The 23,346-nt window shown below is 35.9% G+C and overlaps 1 protein-coding gene across 2 annotated transcripts in view; it reads right to left on the reverse strand.

Annotated features, from left to right (window-relative positions):
* Positions 1 to 23,346, reverse strand: part of LOC150095000 (protein zer-1 homolog) — a 289,217-nt gene that overhangs the window by 123,447 nt on the left and 142,424 nt on the right. For both annotated transcript variants that reach the window (XM_090411703.1, XM_090411704.1), the window contains exons 7-8: positions 12,384 to 12,438; positions 8,450 to 8,503 (exon numbers count right to left, since the gene is read on the reverse strand). In XM_090411703.1, coding sequence (XP_090267829.1) covers positions 8,450 to 8,503; positions 12,384 to 12,438 — 109 coding nt within the window. The remainder of the gene's footprint in view (positions 1 to 8,449; positions 8,504 to 12,383; positions 12,439 to 23,346) is intronic.

Here is a 23,346-nt window from a genome sequence, read left to right on the forward strand (position 1 = left end):
AGGATGGCAGCAAAAAGATCTAGAGGAGGACCAAGATCTAGGTGAATTGATACAGTAAAAAGTGCCTTATAAAAGATCTGATAATATCCATAATAAAGTTTTGACAGATAAGTGATTAGTTTGGAGGAAAATTGTCATTAGAAAGTTAGCAATAATGTAACTTGTTTTAATGCAGGACTATCACAATATTGTATACACCCCTGAGGATACAAGTCAAGAATTTGATGATGATGATTAACATTATTATTAGTTTTTCCCTCTTCTTCAAATTTTCCTAAACACATCTGTATGTGCGCTCAGGATTTATTTCCTTAACTGATGTTTGGTTCTCAAACAAAGACCAGTTTTTACCAATTTCTTTATGTCAGCTACCTTCCATAATGACTCAAAATATTCCTTCACTTTAGGAGAACCTTCTTCTGCACAAAGAGTTTCACTGTTCTAATTCCCCATATAACAACTTGAAACTGCTTGTCAATCAAGAACATTATTTTCATGTTTGATGTTGAATGTTATTGCTACTCTTTCCTTACTCCTTCCTTCCTTATCACTATAGCCTAAATACAACACCCTATATTTATTAATTATCATCTATTTTAGTAACACTAATTGCATTCATATGGCATTTCTTTAGTTATTCAGGAAGTTCCACTTCTTGTCTGTTGATATGTCTTATGATGATGATGACGTAACTTCAATTCTGCTGATGTTAAGCTTGTTCCAGTGACTGACTTTTGACCTAGTTCCCTGATGAACACAGTGAAGCCTTGTTTAACTGGGTGATGCTCCAAATAGCATGAAATTTCATCACACTGTACCATCATGTGTTTTTCTCATTTAAGCCAATACCAAATATAATTTGATAGGTCATCATCATCATCAAATTCCTGCCATGTACCCTCAAGGGGTGTACAGGATATGACAGTACTACATGAAAAAATTACATCATTACTAACTTCCTATCAACAATTTTCCTCCAAATCAGTCTGTTACTTGTCAAGAATCCAACATTATCAGATCTTATATTTCTATCGTCTAAGGCACTTTGTACCGTATCAATCCACCTATATCTTGGTCTTCCTCTGGGTCGTTTTCCTGCCAACCTGGCAGAGAACACTTGTTTTGCTAATCTTTCCTCTCCCATTCTATTTAAGTGACCATACCATCTGAGATTAGCTCTGCTAACACATTCCTGGATGCTGACAATGTCAAGTTCTTTCCTAATATCCTCATTTTTAATATGATATTGCCATTGATGCCATCTGTTCACGCCTCTAATCTTTCTCAGGACTCTCATATCTGCGGTCTCTAGTCTTTGGTCAAGTGTTTTACTTCTGACCCAGCTCTCAGATCCATAAGTTAAAATTGGTTTGAACACAGTCTTGTATACAGCTAATTTAGTGTTCCGACTAATTTCTTTCTTATTCCATATGAATTTATTCAATTGACTTCCCACGATACCAGCTTTGCTGATTCTGTTGTCTATTTCTATATTTAGTTTACCATCTTCAGTAAAAATTGTGCCTAAGTAGCTGAAATGTTTTACTTGTTCCACAGGTTCTCCATTCACAACACAGTTGACATTTTCAATGATTCTGCCTATTTTCATTGTCTTTGTCTTTTTATTGCTGACCTTCATACCATATCTATTACAACAGCTATTCAATTTAGTCAGAGAATCTTGCAGACTTGTAGCGGATTTATTTAGAAGTATAACATCATCCGCATAAAGCAAAGAGCTGACATTAACATCTCCAATTTTGATATCAGGTTTAATACCACATTCCTTCATAATGTGATCCATATAGATAATGAATAACAGAGGGGATAATGTACATCCTTGTCTCACACCAGATTTAACATTAAAACATCTTCTTGTACTTCCTTCAATTCTAACTGCTGACTCACAACTCAAATAAAGACTAAGTATTGCTTGATATAATGCCCCATTGACACCATATAACTGCAGCGTATTGAATAGCTTCTCTCTTGGCACCTTGTCATATGCCTTTTCCAAATCGACAAAACTTAAATACAGATCTTTGTTATATTCCCATGCTTTCTCGACTATTTGTCGTAAAGTGAAGATCTGATCCTGACAGCCTCTATTTGGCCTGAATCCAGCTTGTTCTTCACCAAGCTTTTCTTCCACAATTCTTCTCAACCGTTTCTCAAGTATACTTGCATAGATCTTGCCAGGAACACTCAGTAGGGAAATACCTCTGTAATTCTCACATTCAGTTTTATTTCCATTTTTATATATGGGTACTATGAGAGCTCTACTCCAATCATCGGGAATTCGTCCCTCTGTCCAGGCTTTCTGAACTATGCAGTGCAGCCACTGTAAGACTCTTATACCACCATACTTCAGCATTTCTGGTCGAATATCATCTACTCCTGCTGCCTTTCCACATTTCAAGCCTTTGATGGCTTTTTCTACTTCAAGTATGGATATGTATTCCTGACTGCATGCCTGGTCAGTGTTTTTTATCACTGTGCTGTCATCACTGCTTGTTTCATTTAGCAGTTTTTCAAAGTAATTACTCCATACTTCAAGGATATCTTTTTCTCCTGTTTTCATTTCACCTTTATCATCTCTAATTCCTTTTACAGCACTCTTTCCTCCATTCCTAAGCTTCTTCAACAACCTCCAGAATATTTTGCCACCTTCTTGATATTTATTTTCTATATTCTTGCCAAAGTCCTCCCATGACTTTTGTTTAGCTAGTTTTACACACTGTTTAGCTTTCTTACATTTGTCTCTGTATTCTGTAAGAGTAAAAGCTGACTTATTTGCCAGGAACTTTTGATATGCTTTCTTCTTTTCCTTCACTGCCTCTTTAACTTCCTGTGTCCACCAGGGAGTTCTGATTTTTTTATCTTTGTACACAACCTCACCACATGCCTCTCTGGCAGAATCAATCAATGTTTCCTTCAGAGTTTGCCACTGAATCTCCAAGGTTTGATTCCTGTGCTCAAACTCTTTCATTTTCTTTTCAATAATATTTCTGTATTTTAGTCTACAGTTTACATCTGAGAGCTGCTCAACTTTTATTCGCTTTAAAACTTTCTTACATGTTATTCTTTTCAATATGAAATTCAATTTTATCCTGCTCAAGACTAAATAGTGATCACTTCCAATTTCAAATCCTCTGTACACTCTGGTGTCCTGCACCAGGGAGAAAACATCACTATCAACAATAACATAGTCAATGAGACTTTTCTTATTCCTAGCCTCTTCTCTCCATGTGAATTTGTGCACATTTTTATGTTGGAACATGGTGTTAGTAATAACCAGTCCATGTCCTGAGCAGAAATCCAACAGATATTTGCCATTATTATTAGCTTTGCTCTTTTCTCCAAATTTTCCCAAAATATTTTTGTATGTCTCACAATCATTTCCTACTCTACTATTTAGATCCCCAACAAGGACCAACTTTTCCTTTTTCATTGTGTCAGTTGCTTTTTCTAAAGGCTCAAAAAATTCCTCCACTTCTACCTTAGTAGAACCTTCTGTGGGACCATAGGCACAAATAAGTCTCATTGTCCAGTTCCCCATTCTCATATTTGCCCACATTACTCTACTTGAGACTGACTGCCATTCAAGAAGATTAGCCTCGTATTTTGTGTTGAATACTATGGCTACTCCTTCTTTTCCTCAATTGTCATTGCCTGAATATAACATTTTGTATTTATTGCTCAGAAAGATCTCACCAGTTTTGGTCTTTTTTGTTTCAGTCACCCCTATTATGTCGATCTGGTACTTATCTAATTCCTCAGCTAGCTCCATTTCTTTGCCATTCAGGCTTCTTACGTTGAGAGTACCGATCTTTAACTCTGGTGATGTTGAGTTGGGGTTTGTTTTCAGATTTGTTCCAGTAGCTGACTTTTCGCTGTTCGCCCTGGTTCCCTGGCGAAAACAACGGGGGCCTTGTTTAACCGGGCGACGCCCAAGCCGGCATGAAATTTTGTCATGTTGTACCATCATTTTTTATTTTGGTTTAACCAATAAGAATACAATTTGGTCGGCTAAATCCCAAATTGCCAGCCCATCCTCGTTCGTTCAGTTTCAAAGTAGATACCCAACAGGGTGCACCACGAGAAGGTGAGGATTGGACATTAGGTCAGAAGCCCTGGTCGGTTCTCCGCATTCCTTTAAAGGCTATGTGGAGGTCTCCTCTCAGTTATACAGCTTTGACCCTTAGTCTCAAACTGCCAGCCTATCTTCATTCATTCAGCATCATGGATACTGACTAGCAGGGATACACCACATGAAGGTAAGAAATGGACATTAGATCAGTAGTCCCAGTTAGTTCTCAGCATCCCTTAAATGCTACACAGAGGTCTATTGTTCCTAATTCTCAAGCTTCAACTACTTGCAACAAACTCATTAATATGTACTCAGCCCACAGTGTCCTCACAGTCCAAAATGCAAAATCTTGCACTAACAACATTAAACTGACATTCATTAACTGATTCTATGGACAAATGAGTTTGACTGCAGGCTGTTTGAGTCAGATTGTAAGAATTTTGTATAATGCATCCTTTATCGAGTAACCAAACTTTGCATCACCCACATACAATTGGATGTTCCTTTCCATTCTTCTCCAATATCATTAATATATAAAGTAAAAAGAGGCAGTTCAAGAATGAACCAGTGGTATGTGACTGTCCACTCTCCTTTTCTTAGACTCAGCAACCTCTGTTAAATTTTTCTTTTTTTATATATCGTATTGTATATATAATGCTATACATAATGAATATATAATGACTAGCTATTGTAAATTGTTAGATAGTCAAACCTTACTTATTGTACTAGTTAAGTGATTATACTCAATACTTAATATGTTTTCTTGAGCTTGTTTTTACCTTTGCTATCTCTATCAATTCCAATTAACTTCTAACTACTTTGTAGCCACTACTATAATTGCTTGCGTGTGCAAACTTGGTAGACAAAGAAATTGCCACAGGCCAGAACCAAAATTCTTTGTTACAATTCTGGAATTAACTCCATATCAGAATTTGAAAAAATTTGTTGACGCTGCACCATCCAAATTCTTAGGCAAGAGAAGCTTCTTTGCCAGGGAGTTAATTCTCAGAATAACACACTTATCGACAATCAAGCAATTAATATTTCCAATTACAAAACCTTATATGTCTAATTTTTTCCTTACTGCAGTCATAGCTATCCCCTACTATTGATTCGCTCAGGTTCTATTTTAATGAGTGGTGCATTGCGATTTCAGATCAGGCAATTTTGTTAGGTAAAAAAAGGTTTATTCATCACACTAATACAATATACAATTACTAAAGGTTACTCAATTAAGCTAAATCTCTCCTAGAAGTTAAATGGGTTAAATAGACATAACCTTAATATTCCTAATCTTTCTCAACATTAGACAATATCTGCAACTAATTTAAATTACTCACTCCTTCCTACAACATTTGACAATCCTATACAAGCATATTTATTTAATTTCAAGATATACTGGGCTATGACATACATTAGTACATTAACTTTACACTACACAATATCTCATTCTCAGACATGACACAATTTACAGATTGGTTAGATTCTAAAGTCTCCTGTTTCAATTCATGTAAGTCCAATCACTGAGCATATCCGCACATTATTGCTTTCTAACTCTTTTTGGTATACAAAGGAATTAAAAAGTTCCTACATTACCGAGTAACTGGATCTCTCTCTCGATCTTTCATTAAATTTATAAAATAAATTCATTAAATACATTCTGTAGGAGAAGGTAATGGCTTGTTACCTTATCCTACAGTTTGCTGTCTTCAGAACAAACTGGTGAATACGATCATGAATCGTTTTCTCCGATGTGGGCGAAGCTGCTCTGTCGGGATTGGTCCACATGGTTCTGCATGTTGTTTCGGTCTGCGCTCTTTTCCATTGTACCGATGATTATGCTGACAATGAATCACTATCTGGCCGCATAGCTGTCACATCATTCTTCTCGACCGCGCTCACGTACTCCTCCTCCGGGAACGACTGGAACAGGAATCCAAGGGAGAAAAAAGCAAAAAGCCTCGAGTTCGCATTGCCAAGCTCATATATCCTTCCTGAGCTGTTCTCCCTACTATGTCACCTTTCCCGCCCGGCACCTAAATCTCTTGCACTTGGTACCATTCTCTCCTCGCTGAGTTCTCCACAGGAACTTCCCACGCAACGTAGTCTTCGAGTATGTGACTGCCTCGGGTCATATTTATAAGCCAATTATCTCGTTGTATATGTCTATCTAACTTTCTCATGCTAACATATTTTTCACTAAATTTCAACCCTTGTCGGTTTTACAAGGACACATAACAGTATAATACATAGGAGAATTTACAATTAAAAGACCATTTCGTTTTTTCATTAACAATTTCACTTATACCTATATAGAAGTATTCTTCCGGAAATTTTGTTACCTATTAAATCTGAATGAAAAATTTTTTAAATAAATTAAACCTTTCATTCAAGATTTAACACCTCACATATCAGTAGCCCTATTTGGATATCACATCACTATGATATCTAGTCAGTCGTTCTCCTATCTGTCATAAGCCTATTTTGAATACCCATCCTCCCAAGAGTATAATGTATACACACACAGTATATAAATATATATATATATATGTGTTTGCATAATGACCTCCCATGTGGAAGGTCAAATACCTTCCACATGGGAAAAGTCCAGAAGTATTGTGGTACATCTATTCCCATTATCTAATTCTGTTGTCAGTCCATTGTAAAATGTGAGAAAATTGTTAAAAGCAAGACCTGCCTTTAATAAATCTATAGGAATAGATGATCAAGGTGCTATCTATCTGCCTCTAGATGCAGTTTATATCCAGTTTCTTCATACCTTATTTCAATTCTAGAGATACAGATTGGTTTATAACTGGCTACATCAGTCTTAGTTCTACTCTTGTATAATGAAGTTATCTTGCCTCCTTCCTCATTAGGAATCATACTGATATTCATGAATCAAGATAGATAACCAGGTTGGCACAATGCTCATTCTCTTGTACATTCCTTTAGCACTTATGCTGATAACCCAATTTTATTACTGTGTTTGCATTAAGCTCATGCAATATTTTTAATACCTCTGCTTCATCCATCTTTTATTATTTCAGCTAGTTACAATTTGGCCTCCAAAGAACTAATAGATCTGCATGGAATGCATAACTTTTGTACATTTGACACTTTCCTACCATCTATTCACTAAGATTATCCTGCCATGGTCATTCTTCAGTCTTGGATTTTTCTTTATTTTGTTCAGCAAACTTCTTTTCATTATTTATTTCACCCTCCTCTCCACTGGATATCACTCTCCTGTTCTTGCACCTGATCATTACATTTGTCCTGATATTGGTTCTATAACATTTTTTTTTTAATGCAGCTCTTGTTTTAAAATTTTGTTCATCTGCTTAGGTTATAGATTCCCTGACACATTATGCCTTGCCCACTTCTTATACACTGCTGATTCACTTCAATATGATTTGCTACCATTCAAGTTAAAAATGATCAATCATTTTTGTCAAATGGAGGAATAAATTACTTCATTTATAGAGATTCTCAGATGCTATTACAAGAGCTAATATTCTTGCAGTGTTACCCTATTATGTACTATTTAAGGAAGTTATGCCCTACTTTTATAAATTTTATTTCCTTTCTCTTGCGATCATTCTTCTCCTTCCAGTTTATATTCCCATAGTTGAAATCACCCATAACATGTGCGGTTCAGTCCTCTTCAGCTGTCCCTGTTCTATAGGGTCATCTAATTATGTACACTGCTATTTGATACAAAACCTCTACTTCACACCCAGCAGCCTCTAACCCTTGGCCTGTATCATTCATACCACCAGTCATTCAAAATCTTTACTCTAGATTCAATTCATCCACAATCATCGACAGCAGTCCTCCAACTTATTCTGTCTGTCTTTCCTGAATACACTGTAATCAGTGAATTTATTCCTATGAGAATATCCTATTCTGTGAATCATGTCTCATATTAATGCCAATAATTTCTGAACAATTTGCATTTACCAATGCTAAGAATTCTTGCCTTTATTTCTGATGCTTTTGGTATTAGTGAATTTGTATGATAACTAACTATTAGGCAAATGAATATTTAAGGAACTTTAAAACTTGATCAAGTGAAATAAGCAGCCAAAGTTGATTTCTCAAAATTCTCGTGCCTGACAAAATAGTTCTACAACCTCTTGAATCATCCCTTCTTGCAACCATAAATCTAAGTTTGTAAACTTAAGATTTACTCATTTTCATAAACTAGGAGATTACTAGTATGATTTGTGCAAGCAAACTTTTAACTGAAGGAAAAAGATAAAAACAAAAGCTTAACAAAAACTTGGCAGCTATTTTATTAATAATATGACATAATGTTGTATTATTAATAAGATAAAATAATAAATTTATACTTACAACATCTTGTGGAATTTTAAAATGAATAAGGGTTAAACAGCCATTCCTCAACATCTGAAAAGACAAAATTTTTTGAATGATAATTCAAATAACTTTTTGCTGGAATAAACAAATTTGCTTCTCCTTCTCAAAAGTTACTGGATTAATTTACAAATGACTACATTCCACTGAAGACTAGTAAATGTCTAGTATTGCTCAGTTAACTATTTTTATTTTAATAAAAAAGTTCTCAAATTGAATGGTTTAATATTTTTTTCTTGCTTTATTTCTAAATGGGTGCAAACATAGCCTATGGTCTTTTTGTAGTCAAATAAGTTGCTATACAAGATTTGAGGCTGGTAAGTCAAGTGGACAAATTTTTACAACAAAACTATGGATATTTGTATCTATACTTAAGATAATTGGAAGAAAGAACAGTAATATAAGGCTTCTGCATGGTTACTGAAAACTGCAGAAAACAATGCCAATTCATATTACTAATTACTTTTTAAAACATAACAAAGTCAGTAGGATGACATACAAAAAGTACTAATTAGGCTACAAATTTGAAATAATTGAGCCACTATTCCTTTTTTTTTTATATACAAAAAGCTGATGAGATCAAAATTAAACCACTTAGGTGTGCCGAAAATTGATGTCTCCACTGGAGCTGCAATTTTACAAACATAATTTAAATATACTTCAAATTTATTGAAACTGCAGTAGTCCAGAGAGCATGTACAGTGGGATGTAGATGCTTGGAAAGCAGTGTTATGAAGCGACAAATCATTGCTACACCTTCTAGCTAGCAGATGGATGGGTGTGGTGGATACCTGGGGAATGTCTCTTACCAGAGTGCATAACCCCACCTATGAAATTCAGAGGTGGCAGTGTGATGGTGTTGTCCTGTTTTTTTCTGGTTTGGCCTTAAACCTCTGTCTGTGGTCGCATGAACACTGAACTCCAATAGCTGAACATTTTGGACAATGTAATGCTTCAGAAATGACCATCTCTTTCAGTAAGACAATGCACTGTCATAAGGGTGCTGAAGATGCTATAACTGTATGGTTTATGGACATGAACATCAGTACACTTGACTGACCTGCACAGAGTCCTGATCGTAACCATACTGAACATCTGTGGAATGAGCTGGAACATTGGGTGAGGTCAAGGGATGTCTGTCCCACAACAGTTCAGGACATCATTACATGCACGCAGGAAGAATGGTCTAAAATTCCCATCGATCGCTATTGTATATGGAAACTATGCCCTGTAAAATTGCTCTCATCATTGCAGCGAAAGGAGGGCCTACATTTTATAAAGTAGGCATCATGGCTGTTTGTTCCTCATACTATGATGTCTGTTGATTTCTTTCCAAGCAGTGTATATGACATGGCTCATTAAAACTGTCCTTATTTTTAAAAAATAATAATTCCTTATCCCTAATTTATCACAAAGAAGTATCATAATACAATTTTATATGGGTCTATCAAAAGGCAGGAAAAATCAAAGATACTGTTGAACATATCACAAAGCTTAACAGTATTGAGTAGCATAGATTATAATGAAATATTGATAAATCTGTTTTATTCTAATTATAGAGTTATATATAAAATTGAAACCAAATTAACTGCAGCTGCTTCCTTTAGTTATACTTAAAGAGGAAGTTACAGTTGCATATTTTGATTTGTACTGTTCAGCTGTGTGCACACGTACATGCATTTGAGTAGTTTTGGGCTAAATTTTATCTAAATCAGAACAGTCATATGGCTAAGTCCCAGAACAGTCTTGCTATTTTTATTACAGCTATATGGCCTCCCTCAATGAGTCCCTGACTCTTTGGAGGCCCCCCTCTTAATAACAATAACATTGGGAAGTCTTTGCTGTACCATTCATACCATTAAATGTCAATGAAGATGACAGAGATCTGTAGCTATAATGTCTGCAATTCATTCTATGGTGCCTGAATGAAGGAGGACAGAGTGTAAATATGTCACAGGGAGACATTCAGAATATCTCATAGTTGTCTGAATTGAGATCCAGTGAATTCACTGGCCATTCAAGATGGTGTATTATCATTTTGAATAAACTGTTTCTGTTAGGGAATAAGTGCCTAGTGACAGCTCATAATAGATACACGTCATATGTTTGTCAATATGCAACAGGGGCACTAATTATGAGCAGCAAAACATCAGTGGGCTCCCACTGATGAGATCTTAATACAGGTCGAAACCAGTATGGGTAGTGGCCCCTTCCCATAATGCACAGCATTATATACATCCACAAGGATGAATGCTTTACATTATAGGATAGGCAATTAATGTGAAGTCAGCCTCTATATACAAGTAGCCTAATCACGAAGATACTTCACGTGCAAACTTTACATTTGGATAATGGATTAAACAATATAATTTCTTGGCAAGTTTAATTTAATTTATAACCAGGCTAAAACATTTTCTACTACCACCATCAACACACCATGCCATTTACTGCCCACCATAATATTTTCTGTCTGTAAATTGTGTATGTTCTCATGGTCGAACTTGTCAGCAGTTCATGAAGCCTCAAAAAAGGTTGAAACCGGTCTGGGTAGTGACCTCCCTCCATAATGTAATAACAGCATACATTTCCTAGGAAATGTGTTTTTACATTATGGAAAATACCTAAGAATAGCGATCAGAACTTTACCACCTTTGCTGCGAGTTGTCCGGTATTGCACTACGTACTAGGGTCACTTGCATTAGCTCACGCTAGTGATCACCGTTTACTATATTCGGTACGAAACTCTCCGATTCCAATCTTTGAGTTTCTTATTCGGTTTTAAAACAATGTGGGATTTAATATCCCCTTAATCTAAATAATAGTCTTTCTTTTAATATGTTAAATAATATATTTCTTTTAACTTTGTCAAATGCTTTTTCAAAGTCAATAAATGTAATAATAAGTTACAGAAACTATTGTGCTCTTTCTTTTAATTCAAGGAACATAAAAACAAACTCATAAATGTGGGTTTGTTTACATGTGTAGAGGAATCTAGTTCCCGAATTATTAATTTAATTATTTAATTCAGTGGTTCCCAAACTTTTTCGGTTCACAGCATCCTTAGTATATCAGGATTTTTCCACAGTGCCCAAAGTCAGAACATAGGCCTACTTAACAATTGCAGTGCACAGGTGGTGTGGTTATTTCAGTGAAAATATTGCAATATTTCGCAGCACACTGATTTAATTATTAATTATCCTTATGGGGAGCCCGTTTGTAAGTACAGAATGTCATAAGTCAGTAAGTCCGTGTCTATATTATATTTAAAACTTGCCTGCCACGTCAGTTCACACATTGCACATGCAAAACAGATAAAAATCTCAGAAAACAAAAACTCATGACAAATAACATTCAATTGGATTGGTTGACACAATCACAGCCTCTAGGTGCTATTGTCTCAGAGCTCACCCTGCCTTGCTTTCTGAGCAATTTAAAACTACTAGAATGCAAAGAATTTGACCCACAGCACCCTCTGTACAACTTTTCCAAGGGCTCAAAGGTGTATGTATTTTGAATGCGATGCAATGTTTACGTGCCAAAAAGTGTCCTCTTCATGAAGCATTAATATATTGTGTTTAATTTTAGAAATCATGTGAGGTGTGTAAACAATTAGGGGGGGTCTTTAATGGGAATAAATTCGAAAATATATCGGTGATATTGCTATTCGGTGGACAAGCACTGCACACCCTGAATATTTGCCCCTGATATATATATATATATAAAACAATATTAAGTAGATGCTGGTTAGTTATGTAGGGGGAAAAACTGGATATTTTTGAAGAAAAGCTCATAATCACTACCTTCAAGTTTTGAGCTAATTGGCTATTAACTCAGAAAATTCTTTAATACACACATTAATAAACAATTGCTAATACTAATAAAACAAAACAAAACAAAAAAATCTTGAACTCACAGTTGTGTCATCTCGATGTTTCGACATAGCATCCAACAAAGCCTTGATAATTTTTCTGAAAGATAGCACAACTATAAAATGACAGACACATCAATTTCATAAAAATAAAATATAAAAAAAATTAAAAAATAAATAATAAGTAATAACAATACTGGAATTTTGCTGTTACACAAAGGACTTATTTAACAAAATTATCATTTATCACAAAAAATGAATATTGAAACTTTGAGAATTCAAATAATTTTTATTAACAAAAATATGTACTATATACAGTAGACTCTGAACACAGCAAATATTTTTCTTTTTTTTTTCTGACCAAAGTCCTATAGATACAATGCTGTTCTAAAGAAAATTCAATATAGCAAACTATTTCTGCAATTCCTACAAGTTCTCTATAGTGAGAGAATTTGTAGAAATTTTGATTCAAGTTAAAGATTAACAAGAAGTTCAAGGTGAAAATAAGTGATTTTTTTTGTAATACACAATACTCTAACTAATGAATAAGTGAAACAAAAAAACTTGCACATAACAAATATTAATTCAATTGCAGCCACATACCTACTCATTTTTAAACAGACTAAGCTGCTATATCGTTTGTTAAAAAGGAAAGACAAATTTTACAAGTACAATAAATTATAATTTTTGCTCAGAATTACACGAGTTCAATACAGAATTCATAAGATATCCCTAAGATATAAGGTGACAGTAAGGAATAAAATAATGTGCATACACAGTGTCCATCACAGGACCAAACAGGAGCTAGAATGACCCACTGGTAATTATTTTAGGTTTCATCTTACCATATAGAACATAGAGTGTGTGTGTGTGTGTGTGTGTGTGTGTGTGTGTGTGTGTGTGTGTGTGTGTGTGTGTGTGTGTGTGTGTGTGTGTGTGTGTGTGTGTGTTTGGGAAATTTAATATGTGATATCTTTAACAAAAGATTTTTCATGGCACTGATGCATATGCACAGAGGCAATGGTAGCCAAAGGCTTCCTTCGATACCATTTTTCTAGTAGGAGGGTTTTGTATGATGTAGGGTATGTTCAATGTATTCATTGCCAAGAGTGAAGGGGTTATGGTACTAAAGCAAGAGTGGAGAGAGTGTGTTGTAAATGTTTTGTAGACATGGCCAAGAAATGCAAGTCACGTGAAAATTATGAAAATGAACTGACTAATATTAACAATGAAAAGAAAGATACTGGAAGTGTTCTGAAAAATGTGGACGTAGTGAATGATAGTGCACGAAATATGAATGAGAATATGAAAGAAGAAACTGGAAGTAATGTGGATGATCAGGTGACAGTAAGGAGTGAAATAACATGCATACATTGTGTCCTTCATAGGACAAAACAGGAGTTACAGTGGCTAGAGAAACGATTGTCATGTGGGAGAATGAAAGAAAAAAACCAATACAGGAAAGAATGGGAGTGTGAGAAACTGAAAATACAGAGAAGGTATTGTATGGAGATCGAATAATAAAAGGTATACTTAATGAGAAATTCTCATAGAAAGGCTTATATGTTGAATATACGTCATTATTAATTAACTTAAGGAATTCACAACATACACTAGAATATAAATTAAATTAAACTTTAATATATATTTCAATATTTCGGCAATGTCATGGTGCCATCTTCAAAGGAACTTAAAATAAAGACACGTGCATTCAGGCACTACACACAGTAAATGAGGAAGAAGCAAGGAAGCTACTGTTTCTCCTAAAAGTCCTGATGTGGCCCTTGGGGCCTATCTAGGTATTCTTGGCTGTTGGGCTGAAGGTCTCCTAATGTACGTCTCCCAAATTTCAGGCAATCTCATGCAATCAAATTTGTTCAGGTTTGACGTGTTTCTTAGGGCTGAGGCTGATTCCATGAAAAGTCTTTCAAATTTGAACTTGCTACGATGTATTACTGTGGCTTTCTTCCACCATATTCTGTGGCGCATATCCAGAGCATGGTCTGCAAGCCCAGAGTGGCTATAAAGGTGAAAAAAAGGGATGTAGTCCTTGTGTTCTAAAATTCTGATATTCGCTGTCCTGGCTGTTTGGTGAAAGTAGGACAGCTTACAGCTGCAAGAAACCCGGTATACACCAGGTAGGTCTAGGGGAAGTGGTTGGTCTTTAGTGGAGCAGATAAGGGATGCCAATTTTCTATGTGGTCTGTAACAAGAGGTCAAGTCATGTTTTTTTAAGAATTTGGTAATTTTTTCCGAGGTGCCTCAGATGTAGGGAATGGTGATGGATTTAGAGTCATCCTTGTTGTGTTTTACTGGTTTCAATATTTTTTGGATTTATTTTTTTAGGGGGGGGGGGGTAGCCATTGGCTGAGAAAGTGTTGAGGATATGATTTAGTTCAGTGGTTAGGGTATTGTCATTTGAACAGATTAGTTCTGCCCTCTTGTCCAGTGTCTTAATAACTCCATATTTTTGTGAGGGGGGGGGGGGGAGATTGTTGGTGAATATTTCTGTCTGTATGGGTGGGTGGGTTTTCTATAAACTGAGAAAACCAAGGTTCCATCAGGCTGGCGGTGACTAGTGTGTCTAGGAAAGGGACGCTGTTGTTTTCCTCTTTTTCCAGGGTGAACTCGATTCTGGGGTGTTGGTTGCTTAAGTGTGTTAAGAAGGAGAGGAGTGTATCAGAGCCATGCGGCCAAATAGTGAACACATCATCAATGTAGCGAAGCTATGGTTGGTTTTGGTGGGGCAGAGTTTAAGGCTTTCTCTTCAAAAGTCTCCATAAAGAAGCTGGCCAAGGGTGGGGAGAGTAGTGAACCATGGCTGTCCCCTCTATTTGTTTGTAGAATTTTCCCTGCCAAACGAAATAGCCTGAGTTCATTGTGAACTGAAATAGGGCTGAGATATTGGGAGGAAATTTAGCTTGGATTAGCTCTAAGGTTTCCTTGAGTGGGACATTTGTGAATAAGGAAGAGACATCAAAACTGACCATTATGTCAACATGTTAGAGTGTAAGTTATCTATGCTGGCTTTGAAGTGGGCTGAGTTTTTTATGTATGATGGTGTGTTGCCAGTATAGTGTGTGAGCACTTTGGCCAAATGTTTAGCTAATTTGTATATGGGGGAAATCAATGCCATCCACTATTGGACGTAATGGCACATTTTCTTTATGTATTTTTGGGAGTCCACATATACAGGGGGTATAGAGTTAAACTGTTTTAATTTGTTCATAACTTCTACAGGCAAAGAAGTGACCTTCTTAAGGAGCCTATGGAGTTTTCTGATTTGTGAGTTGGTGGGATTGTATTCAATAGGGAGGTAAGTAGCCCTATCTAATAATAGAGCATTAAGCTTACCTATGTAGTCCGTTTGGTTGAGTACTACAGTGTCGTTTCCCTTATCTGCTTGGTGATTACTATTTCTATGTTTTTCTTCATTTCCTGCAGAATTTATATTCACTATTAGATATGTTGGTTTTTGGTGATCATGCTTTGGTGAGAACACAAGCTACATCCAGTCTAATACTGATGGCGATGTGGTTTGGAAGGTGACGGATCCCATGTTCAATCGAGATCATTATATCCTCAGCCGGTATTTTTCTGGGAGCAATGGTGAAGTTGTGGCCATGTGAAAGAGCGATGAGTACTGCAGGCTTCAACGTAACTGGAGAAAGGTTGACTACAGTGTTGGTTGGAAGTTTTGGTTCAGAGGTCGAATTCTTTTTTAATTTCTCAAATTCTTTATCTGCCACAGTGCAAAAGACGTCATGGAATCAGCCTCAGTCCTAAGAAACATGCCAAACCTCAACAAATTTGGTTGCATGAGATTGCCCCAAATTTGGGAGACCTTCATCCCAACGGCCAAGAATACCTACATAGCCCACTAGGGGGAACCATCACAACTTTTAGGAGAAACAATAGCTTCCTTGCTTCGTCATCATTTACTGTGTGTAGTGCCTGCATGCATGTCTTTATTTTAAGTTCTTTTGAAGATGGCAATGTGACGATGTAGAAATATTGGAAATATATATTAAAGTTTAATTTAGTTTATATTCTAGTGTACGTTGTGAATTCCTTAAGTTAATTAATAATCATGTATAATCAACGTATAAGCCTTTCTAAGACAATTACTATCATCCACGGAGATTCCATCGTACGCAAGGCCCGCCAATACGGTAAAATGAAACTGAAGTTATCAAGACAACTGAATCGTCTGACCTTCCTAAAACACTGCCAGGATAATTTTTATATATGTAATATATGTAATTTTCGTAGTAGCAAGAATGAACAGATTTTGAACTGCTGACTATTCTATGGCCCAACAAATCAAAATTCTTGTTAGTCCACACTGATCACAGGCCCACCCTTTGGAGAATACAACATAAAAGATTCAGCAATACCTACAAACCTGTAACTATTATCGAACTGTATAAAAATTATGGCAAATCTATTCTCTAGGAGACAGAATCCTTCAAAAGAATGGTGTTGAAAAAAATAACTGCTTGCTTCTCTTACTTGTGGGAAACAGATGATAAATTCAGATCCAGTAATGCCTTGCCTTTTAAGATTCATATTGGTGCCTGTCATGATTTAGGTTTTTTTTTGTTGTTGTTTTTTGTTTAAGCAGCATATATATAGGTCTAAAAATTATATATAAAAGTAGAAATAATAACAATAATCATAAATGAAACATTTCTAAAAAATATACTAGTTAACAAATAGATAAAACAGCATAAAATCAACATATAAAAACAAATGTAAAAGATACATATAAAAAGAAGTACAAAAAGTATTAATCATAAAAACTCCATAAAATCCAGGTTTTCAAAAACATATTTACAATAAGTTTGACTAATAAGTATATAATTTATATGAGGTGGTAGAAGTTAATACTCAGTAGAAACTTTGTAGAAACAGAGTGACAGTTAATAAGTTTGATAAAATCTGCCTAAAAGTGTATAGAGCTCAGACAGATTATAAAAATAGCTGAAATAATGAATAATATTAAGTTGACAACCATTGTCCTTTGTCCACACTGCCAATTTATTGAACTGACATAATCGACAAACAACTGAATATCCCTCACCCTCAAATTTTCTGCTATATCATTAATATACAGATTAAAGAGTAGTCACCCTCATTTGCCTTCATTCCACTCCACAATACACCACCTGATATCTATCACCCACCCCCTAATATCCTTTCCTCATATTATGGTAGGACCACATGAAAAGTTTATTTGCTAGTACAGTGTGAAAATTAGCATCATTACTCATACAAAACAACAAACACTTGCTGCATCTTATGTAAACTGGATAAAAAAAAAAAATCTAACTTTAAGCATTTCCTCCAATTAATTTGAAAGTTGGTGCTATAGAGTTCATGTATATCATGTTGTCACTTTTTTTTTCTTTTGTGCTTGCGGTTCCACTGGTATTTACCCTGAAGTGTGGATATTAGATCATACTTAATCTAGTTCTGACAAGGGCAACAAATCTTTACCATCAAATAACTGTCCTCATTTAAATTTTTTCTGAAGCAACACAAGATTCTATAAACAGCCAGCTTTCTATGTACCTGACAAGCTCTCAATTAACAAATGATCAGTAGGGATCATTTGTTAATCAGTAGGGATCACTACTGATCATTTATGAGATAAATATTGACAGTTTATTTTTCACTTGGTTAGAGTATAATAAAATTAGTTTAATCCTTTATCCAAGTGTGAGCAAACAAAGTTTGCGCCTGAAGTATCTTCAGGACTAGGGTAAGGTGATACAACACCAGGGCAACTCATTGCAAAGGTGGAGAAAGCTACCAACACTCCTATCTCAGTATCTCCTATAATGCAAAACACATCTCCATGCGGATATGTCTAATGTTATGCATTAAGGGAAGGGCCACTACCCAGACTAGTTTCGACCTTTATTGAGGTCTCTTCAGTGGAAGCCAGGCCCTAGTGGAGATACCAGGGAGAAGCATTAGCAGATCATCTCTACCTATAGGAGTTGCCAAATGGTGTGCCACCCTTTTTTTATAAATTACTCTGGATTTAGAGAAAGATGTTGACAGTTTATTTTTCACTTGGTTAGAGTATAACAAATGGTGGCACACCATTTGGCAACTCCTATAGGTAGAGATGATCTGCTAATGCTTCTCCCTGGTATCTCCACTAGGGCCTGGCTCCCACTGAAGAGACCTCAATAAAGGTCGAAACTAGTCTGGGTAGTGGCCCTTCCCTTAATGCATAACATTAGACATATCCGCATGGAGATGTGTTTTGCATTATAGGAGATACTGAGATAGGAGTGTTGGTAGCTTTCTCCACCTTTGCAACGAGTTGCCCTGGTGTTGTATCACCTTACCCTAGTCCTGAAGATACTTCAGGCGCAAACTTTGTTTGCTCACACTTGGATAAAGGATTAAACTAATTTTATTATATGAGATAAATAGGTTGTCTTCCTTCTTTGTCGCCTATTTGATCAAATGCCATGAAAAAGGCTGAAGAAATTTAAGTGATTACTCTCAATATCTTTATGCAATCTAGTCAATTATGCAGAAAAGTAATTTACAATAAGATAGTCTATCCTACATTTGATAGTGGTCATCATAAGAAATTAATAGAAATATTAATAAAGAAAAGAACAGATAGGAATGACATAAGAATGATATCCTATATAAATATTGGAATCAAACTGCAAACATAAATATCAACAGCAAACTGTCAGAAGCTTTGTAAATGCAAAAAAAAATGTTAGGCAGTTTGGAAAATTGGAGGGAGTAAAATTTGGAGGAAGAAACACAAATCTTCATTTTGAAGATGATACTGTACTGACTGCCAAGAAAGAGGGAAGTTAATATGGCAAATAAATATACAGAGTAAAAAAATATGACCTTACATTAAATTCCAAAAAATAAAAATAAAAAATAATAATAGTAAGCAGAAAAAAATTTATTCCCAACTTAAAAAATCAAAGCAAAAAACAAAATTACTTAGTTTAGCCATTAATATTGTTACAACTTGAACAGTGTATAAACCTTTAATGTATCAGTAAATCATTTACAGCTTTCAGCACATACAAACCACACGTATAACATGTATGTAGCACTCATTCGAAACGTTTCCCTTTTTCCTTCACGCATGCCTGAAATCTGTGAGGCCACATATCGATGGCAGCACATACACACACACACAGGCATCCAGTGGAAACACTACCACTGCTCACTCCAAATGCACCTTCAGGCTGGTGATGCTGGGTGTTGTTTCTTGCGGACTACTCTCTTAAGCACTGACAACAATTTGAAGTCCAACAGATTCAGATCAAGATGTCCAGATGGCGACATGTGTCAGGCACATTCACCTCCAACCACCGTTGTGTGTGGTCCATACCTTGTGTACAGAGGCTGAGTCCTGTTGGAAGTTCCAGTGCCTACCGTGAAACATGATGTTGTTCAGGAGCCATACCACAGGTTCCAGCACAGTGTCTTGATACACTTTGGCAGAGGTTTTGACCCTATTCTTGCAGAAATGTAACTTGTAATATTCCAAAACAAAAACCTGATTGTTTTGGCAGCCAAATGACTCTTCAACGGTGAAAATCCATCTGTGAAGAGGATATCTCTGTATCTGTTGTTCACGTATACCACCAGAGAAGTGCCTTTGATTTTATCACCCTCTGCCACACAAATTGTGGTGTTAGGCAGTGTCCAGTAGAACAACAATAGGCTCAACCCCAGGTCATCAGTTAGTATACATGACATTGTTCTCTGCAAAACTTTCATCTTTCATGACATCACTTGCTGCATTCTCACAGGATTACAGAGGATGTGTGCTTTCACAGCCCTCGCATCCTAACAGCATGGTCGACCTGTTCTTTGGTGGTTAGATACATCTTCTGTATCATTATAACGGTTAATAGTTCAATACACAACCATCCTACTAATCCTTAGTGTTTTTAGCATGTTGAAAATAATAGGTGTTGCATTTGAACCTTGTGAAGTGCTATACAGCTACATGATTCTCATAATCGCCCCACTGCATGTTGACCTGTACAACTAGACAACTCTCTCTACTGATAAACACGTGAACGTTGGCTGTACAGAGGTGTGCAGAAGTTGTAACAGTATTTATGGCAAGACTATATATATATATATAGAACAAGTGAAATGTTACACTTATTTAGTACATTTAATAAAACAGGATGAAAAAATAGAAAACAGATTAGAAGAACAGAAATTGCAAAATCAACTTTTAACAAACTAACATCAAAAGAAATAAGCAAAAAAAAAAAAAAAAAGTTTAAAAATGACCAAATGCTTCATTTGGCCTAGTTTTTTCTATAGAGGAGAAATATAAAAAATTAGGAAGGAAGACAGTAAGGATTGATGCATTTGAGATGTGGATGTACAGAAGAGCATTGAAGATCACTTGGAGATCCAAAAGAAAAGAAATAGTTTTGGAGATCATGGGTACTAAAATGGAACTAATCAAGAACATGGATCATGTTGTGAGGTGTACAAGTACTCAAGATTTATCAGAGAATTGAAGGCAAGCAAAAGAAAGACAGTGACACAGACATGGTTCGAAAATATAAAGGACTGGCTGGGCCTGTGCTATGCAAAAAGCAAAAGGGCAGTCCAAGACAGAAATATATGAAGATCCATAATAGCCAACCTCCTGGATGGAGATGACACTTGACAAGATATTTGCAAATGGGTTGCCAGCTTTCTCTCTGGTCATCCATTAAATATGATGGAGAACAGCTCTTTATCCTGAAATTTTGCAAATGATGCTGGAGTACCAGAGGTCTCCATTCTTTCACCTACTCTCATCCTTCTATATATCAGTTATCTTCTGAAGGTGACAATGCAAATGCAATCAACAATTTAACTAATGACAATACCAAGGCTGCTCTTTCTCATTTGACAAACTTCATACTAGACAAATAACTAAAAATTCTTTTATGAAATTCCATCTTGTCTTTTTAATAACAAACCTTTTCTTTCATTCTCACTCCTGATAACAATCAAATCACTAGGCAAGCATTCTCTTCTTAGAATAACAATCTTTCATGCATAACATATTAGGCACCTGTTAGCCTCCTCAGCATCTAAAAAACTATATTTTCTCTTTCACTCTAAATTACCTAGGACCATATACAAATCACAAGTTTTGTCCAATCACTGCATGCTGTTCTCATATTTGGGGTACTGCCTAAAAATCATTGATTCAATGGAAAGCAATTAAATTGATTAATGATCTATCTCTTTCTCTCATCAATTCACTATACACAGCTATTCAACTGCTGATACTTATTTGCTTTTTCTACAGATATTTCCATGGTCACTCTGATTAAGCAACATATAGACATGTTGTTTATTATTTTAACAGTATAATAGAACACAGAAACTAAGTAAATAATTAATTTATTAACTTGATGCTGATATTTCGCTGGTGTTATAACCAGCATCTTCAGAGCACAAAAACACTGTTTGTCACAATACGTGAGACTAAAACAACATGGTGTACTTAAACAAAATTGTAGCAGCAACACAAAGACTAGAGTCCTGATTTTGGTGCCCTCTATCTGGGAAAAAAAAAAAAAAAAAAGCTATCATATATTACTAGAGTCCTAGAAAAGTGCTAGTTTTTTCTTAATATGACTGTCTCCCAGATCTTCGGCAAGTTAATACAGCCATATTTGTTGAGATTTGGAGTGTGTTTTAGGGCTTCTGTCGCCTCTAAGAACAATCTCTCTGATTTATATGGGTTTCTGTGTAGTACTTTTGTGTTTTTCCAGTTGATCCTGTGTGCAGGGGTATCCAGAGCATGGTCTGCTAGGCTCGACTTCCCATAATGATAATTCCGGACGTATCTTTTATGTTCGCTGATGCGGATGTTCACAGTTCTTCCTGTTTGCCCGTAGTAGGCTTGATTGCATGAGCAGGGTACTTGGTAGACTCCTGGATGTGATAAAGGAGGAATGCTGTCCTTGGGTGAGCGGATGAGGTGACTAGTTTGCTACAAGGTCTGAATGTAGTGCGTAGTTTATGTTTATTGAGAATTCTTGAGATCTTTTCGGATGTGCCTTTAATGTAAGGGATGGTGACTGCTTTGTTGTAGTTCTCTGTGGTGGATGGTGGGAGGGGTTTCTTAGGAGTGTTTGGTATTTTGTTTATTTTATGTGGATTGTAGCCGTTGGTCAAGAAGATGTGGCGTAGGTGAGTCAGTTCAGCAGTAAGAGCCTTGTCATTGGAACAGATTGCTCTCGCTCTATGGGTTAGCATTTTTAATATGCCATATTGTTGAGAAGGATGATGGTGTGATTGTTTGTGTAAGTATCTACCTGTACGTGTGGGTTTTCTAAAAACTGAAAATGATAAGGAACCATCTGGGAGACGCGTGATGAGTGTATCCAGTGAAGTCGGGCCTAGAAGACCATGCTCTGGATACCCCTGCACACAGGATCAACTGGAAAAACACAAAAGTACTACACAGAAACCCGTATAAATCAGAGAGATTGTTCTTAGAGGCGACAGAAGCCCTAAAACACACTCCAAATCTCAACAAATATGGCTGTATTAACTTGCCGAAGATCTGGGAGACAGTCATATTAAGAAAAAACTAGCACTTTTCTAGGACTCTAGTAATATATGATAGCTTTTTTTTTTTTTTTTTTTTTTTTTTTTTCAGATAGAGGGTGCCCAAATCAGGACTCTAGTTTTTGTGTTGCTGCTACAATTTTATTTAAGTACACCATGTTGTTTTAGTCTCGCGTATTGTGACAAACAGTGTTTTTGTGCTCTGAAGATGCTGGTTATAACACCAGCGAAATATCAGCATCAAGTTAATAAATTAATTATTTACTTAGTTTCTGTGTTCTATTATACCGTTAAAATAATAAACAACATGTTCGACGAACACATAAGTCTGTCCACACGTTTTCAACATATAGACAGTTGAAAATATTTAATTAAGATGGATTGATTACAAATATTTCAATTCATTATT

The sequence above is a fragment of the Typopeltis vanoorti genome, chromosome 21, assembly GCF_054136105.1.
Source record: "Typopeltis vanoorti isolate ZY-2024b chromosome 21, IOZ_Tvanoo_1.0, whole genome shotgun sequence".
Taxonomy (NCBI): Eukaryota; Metazoa; Arthropoda; class Arachnida; order Uropygi; family Thelyphonidae; genus Typopeltis; species Typopeltis vanoorti.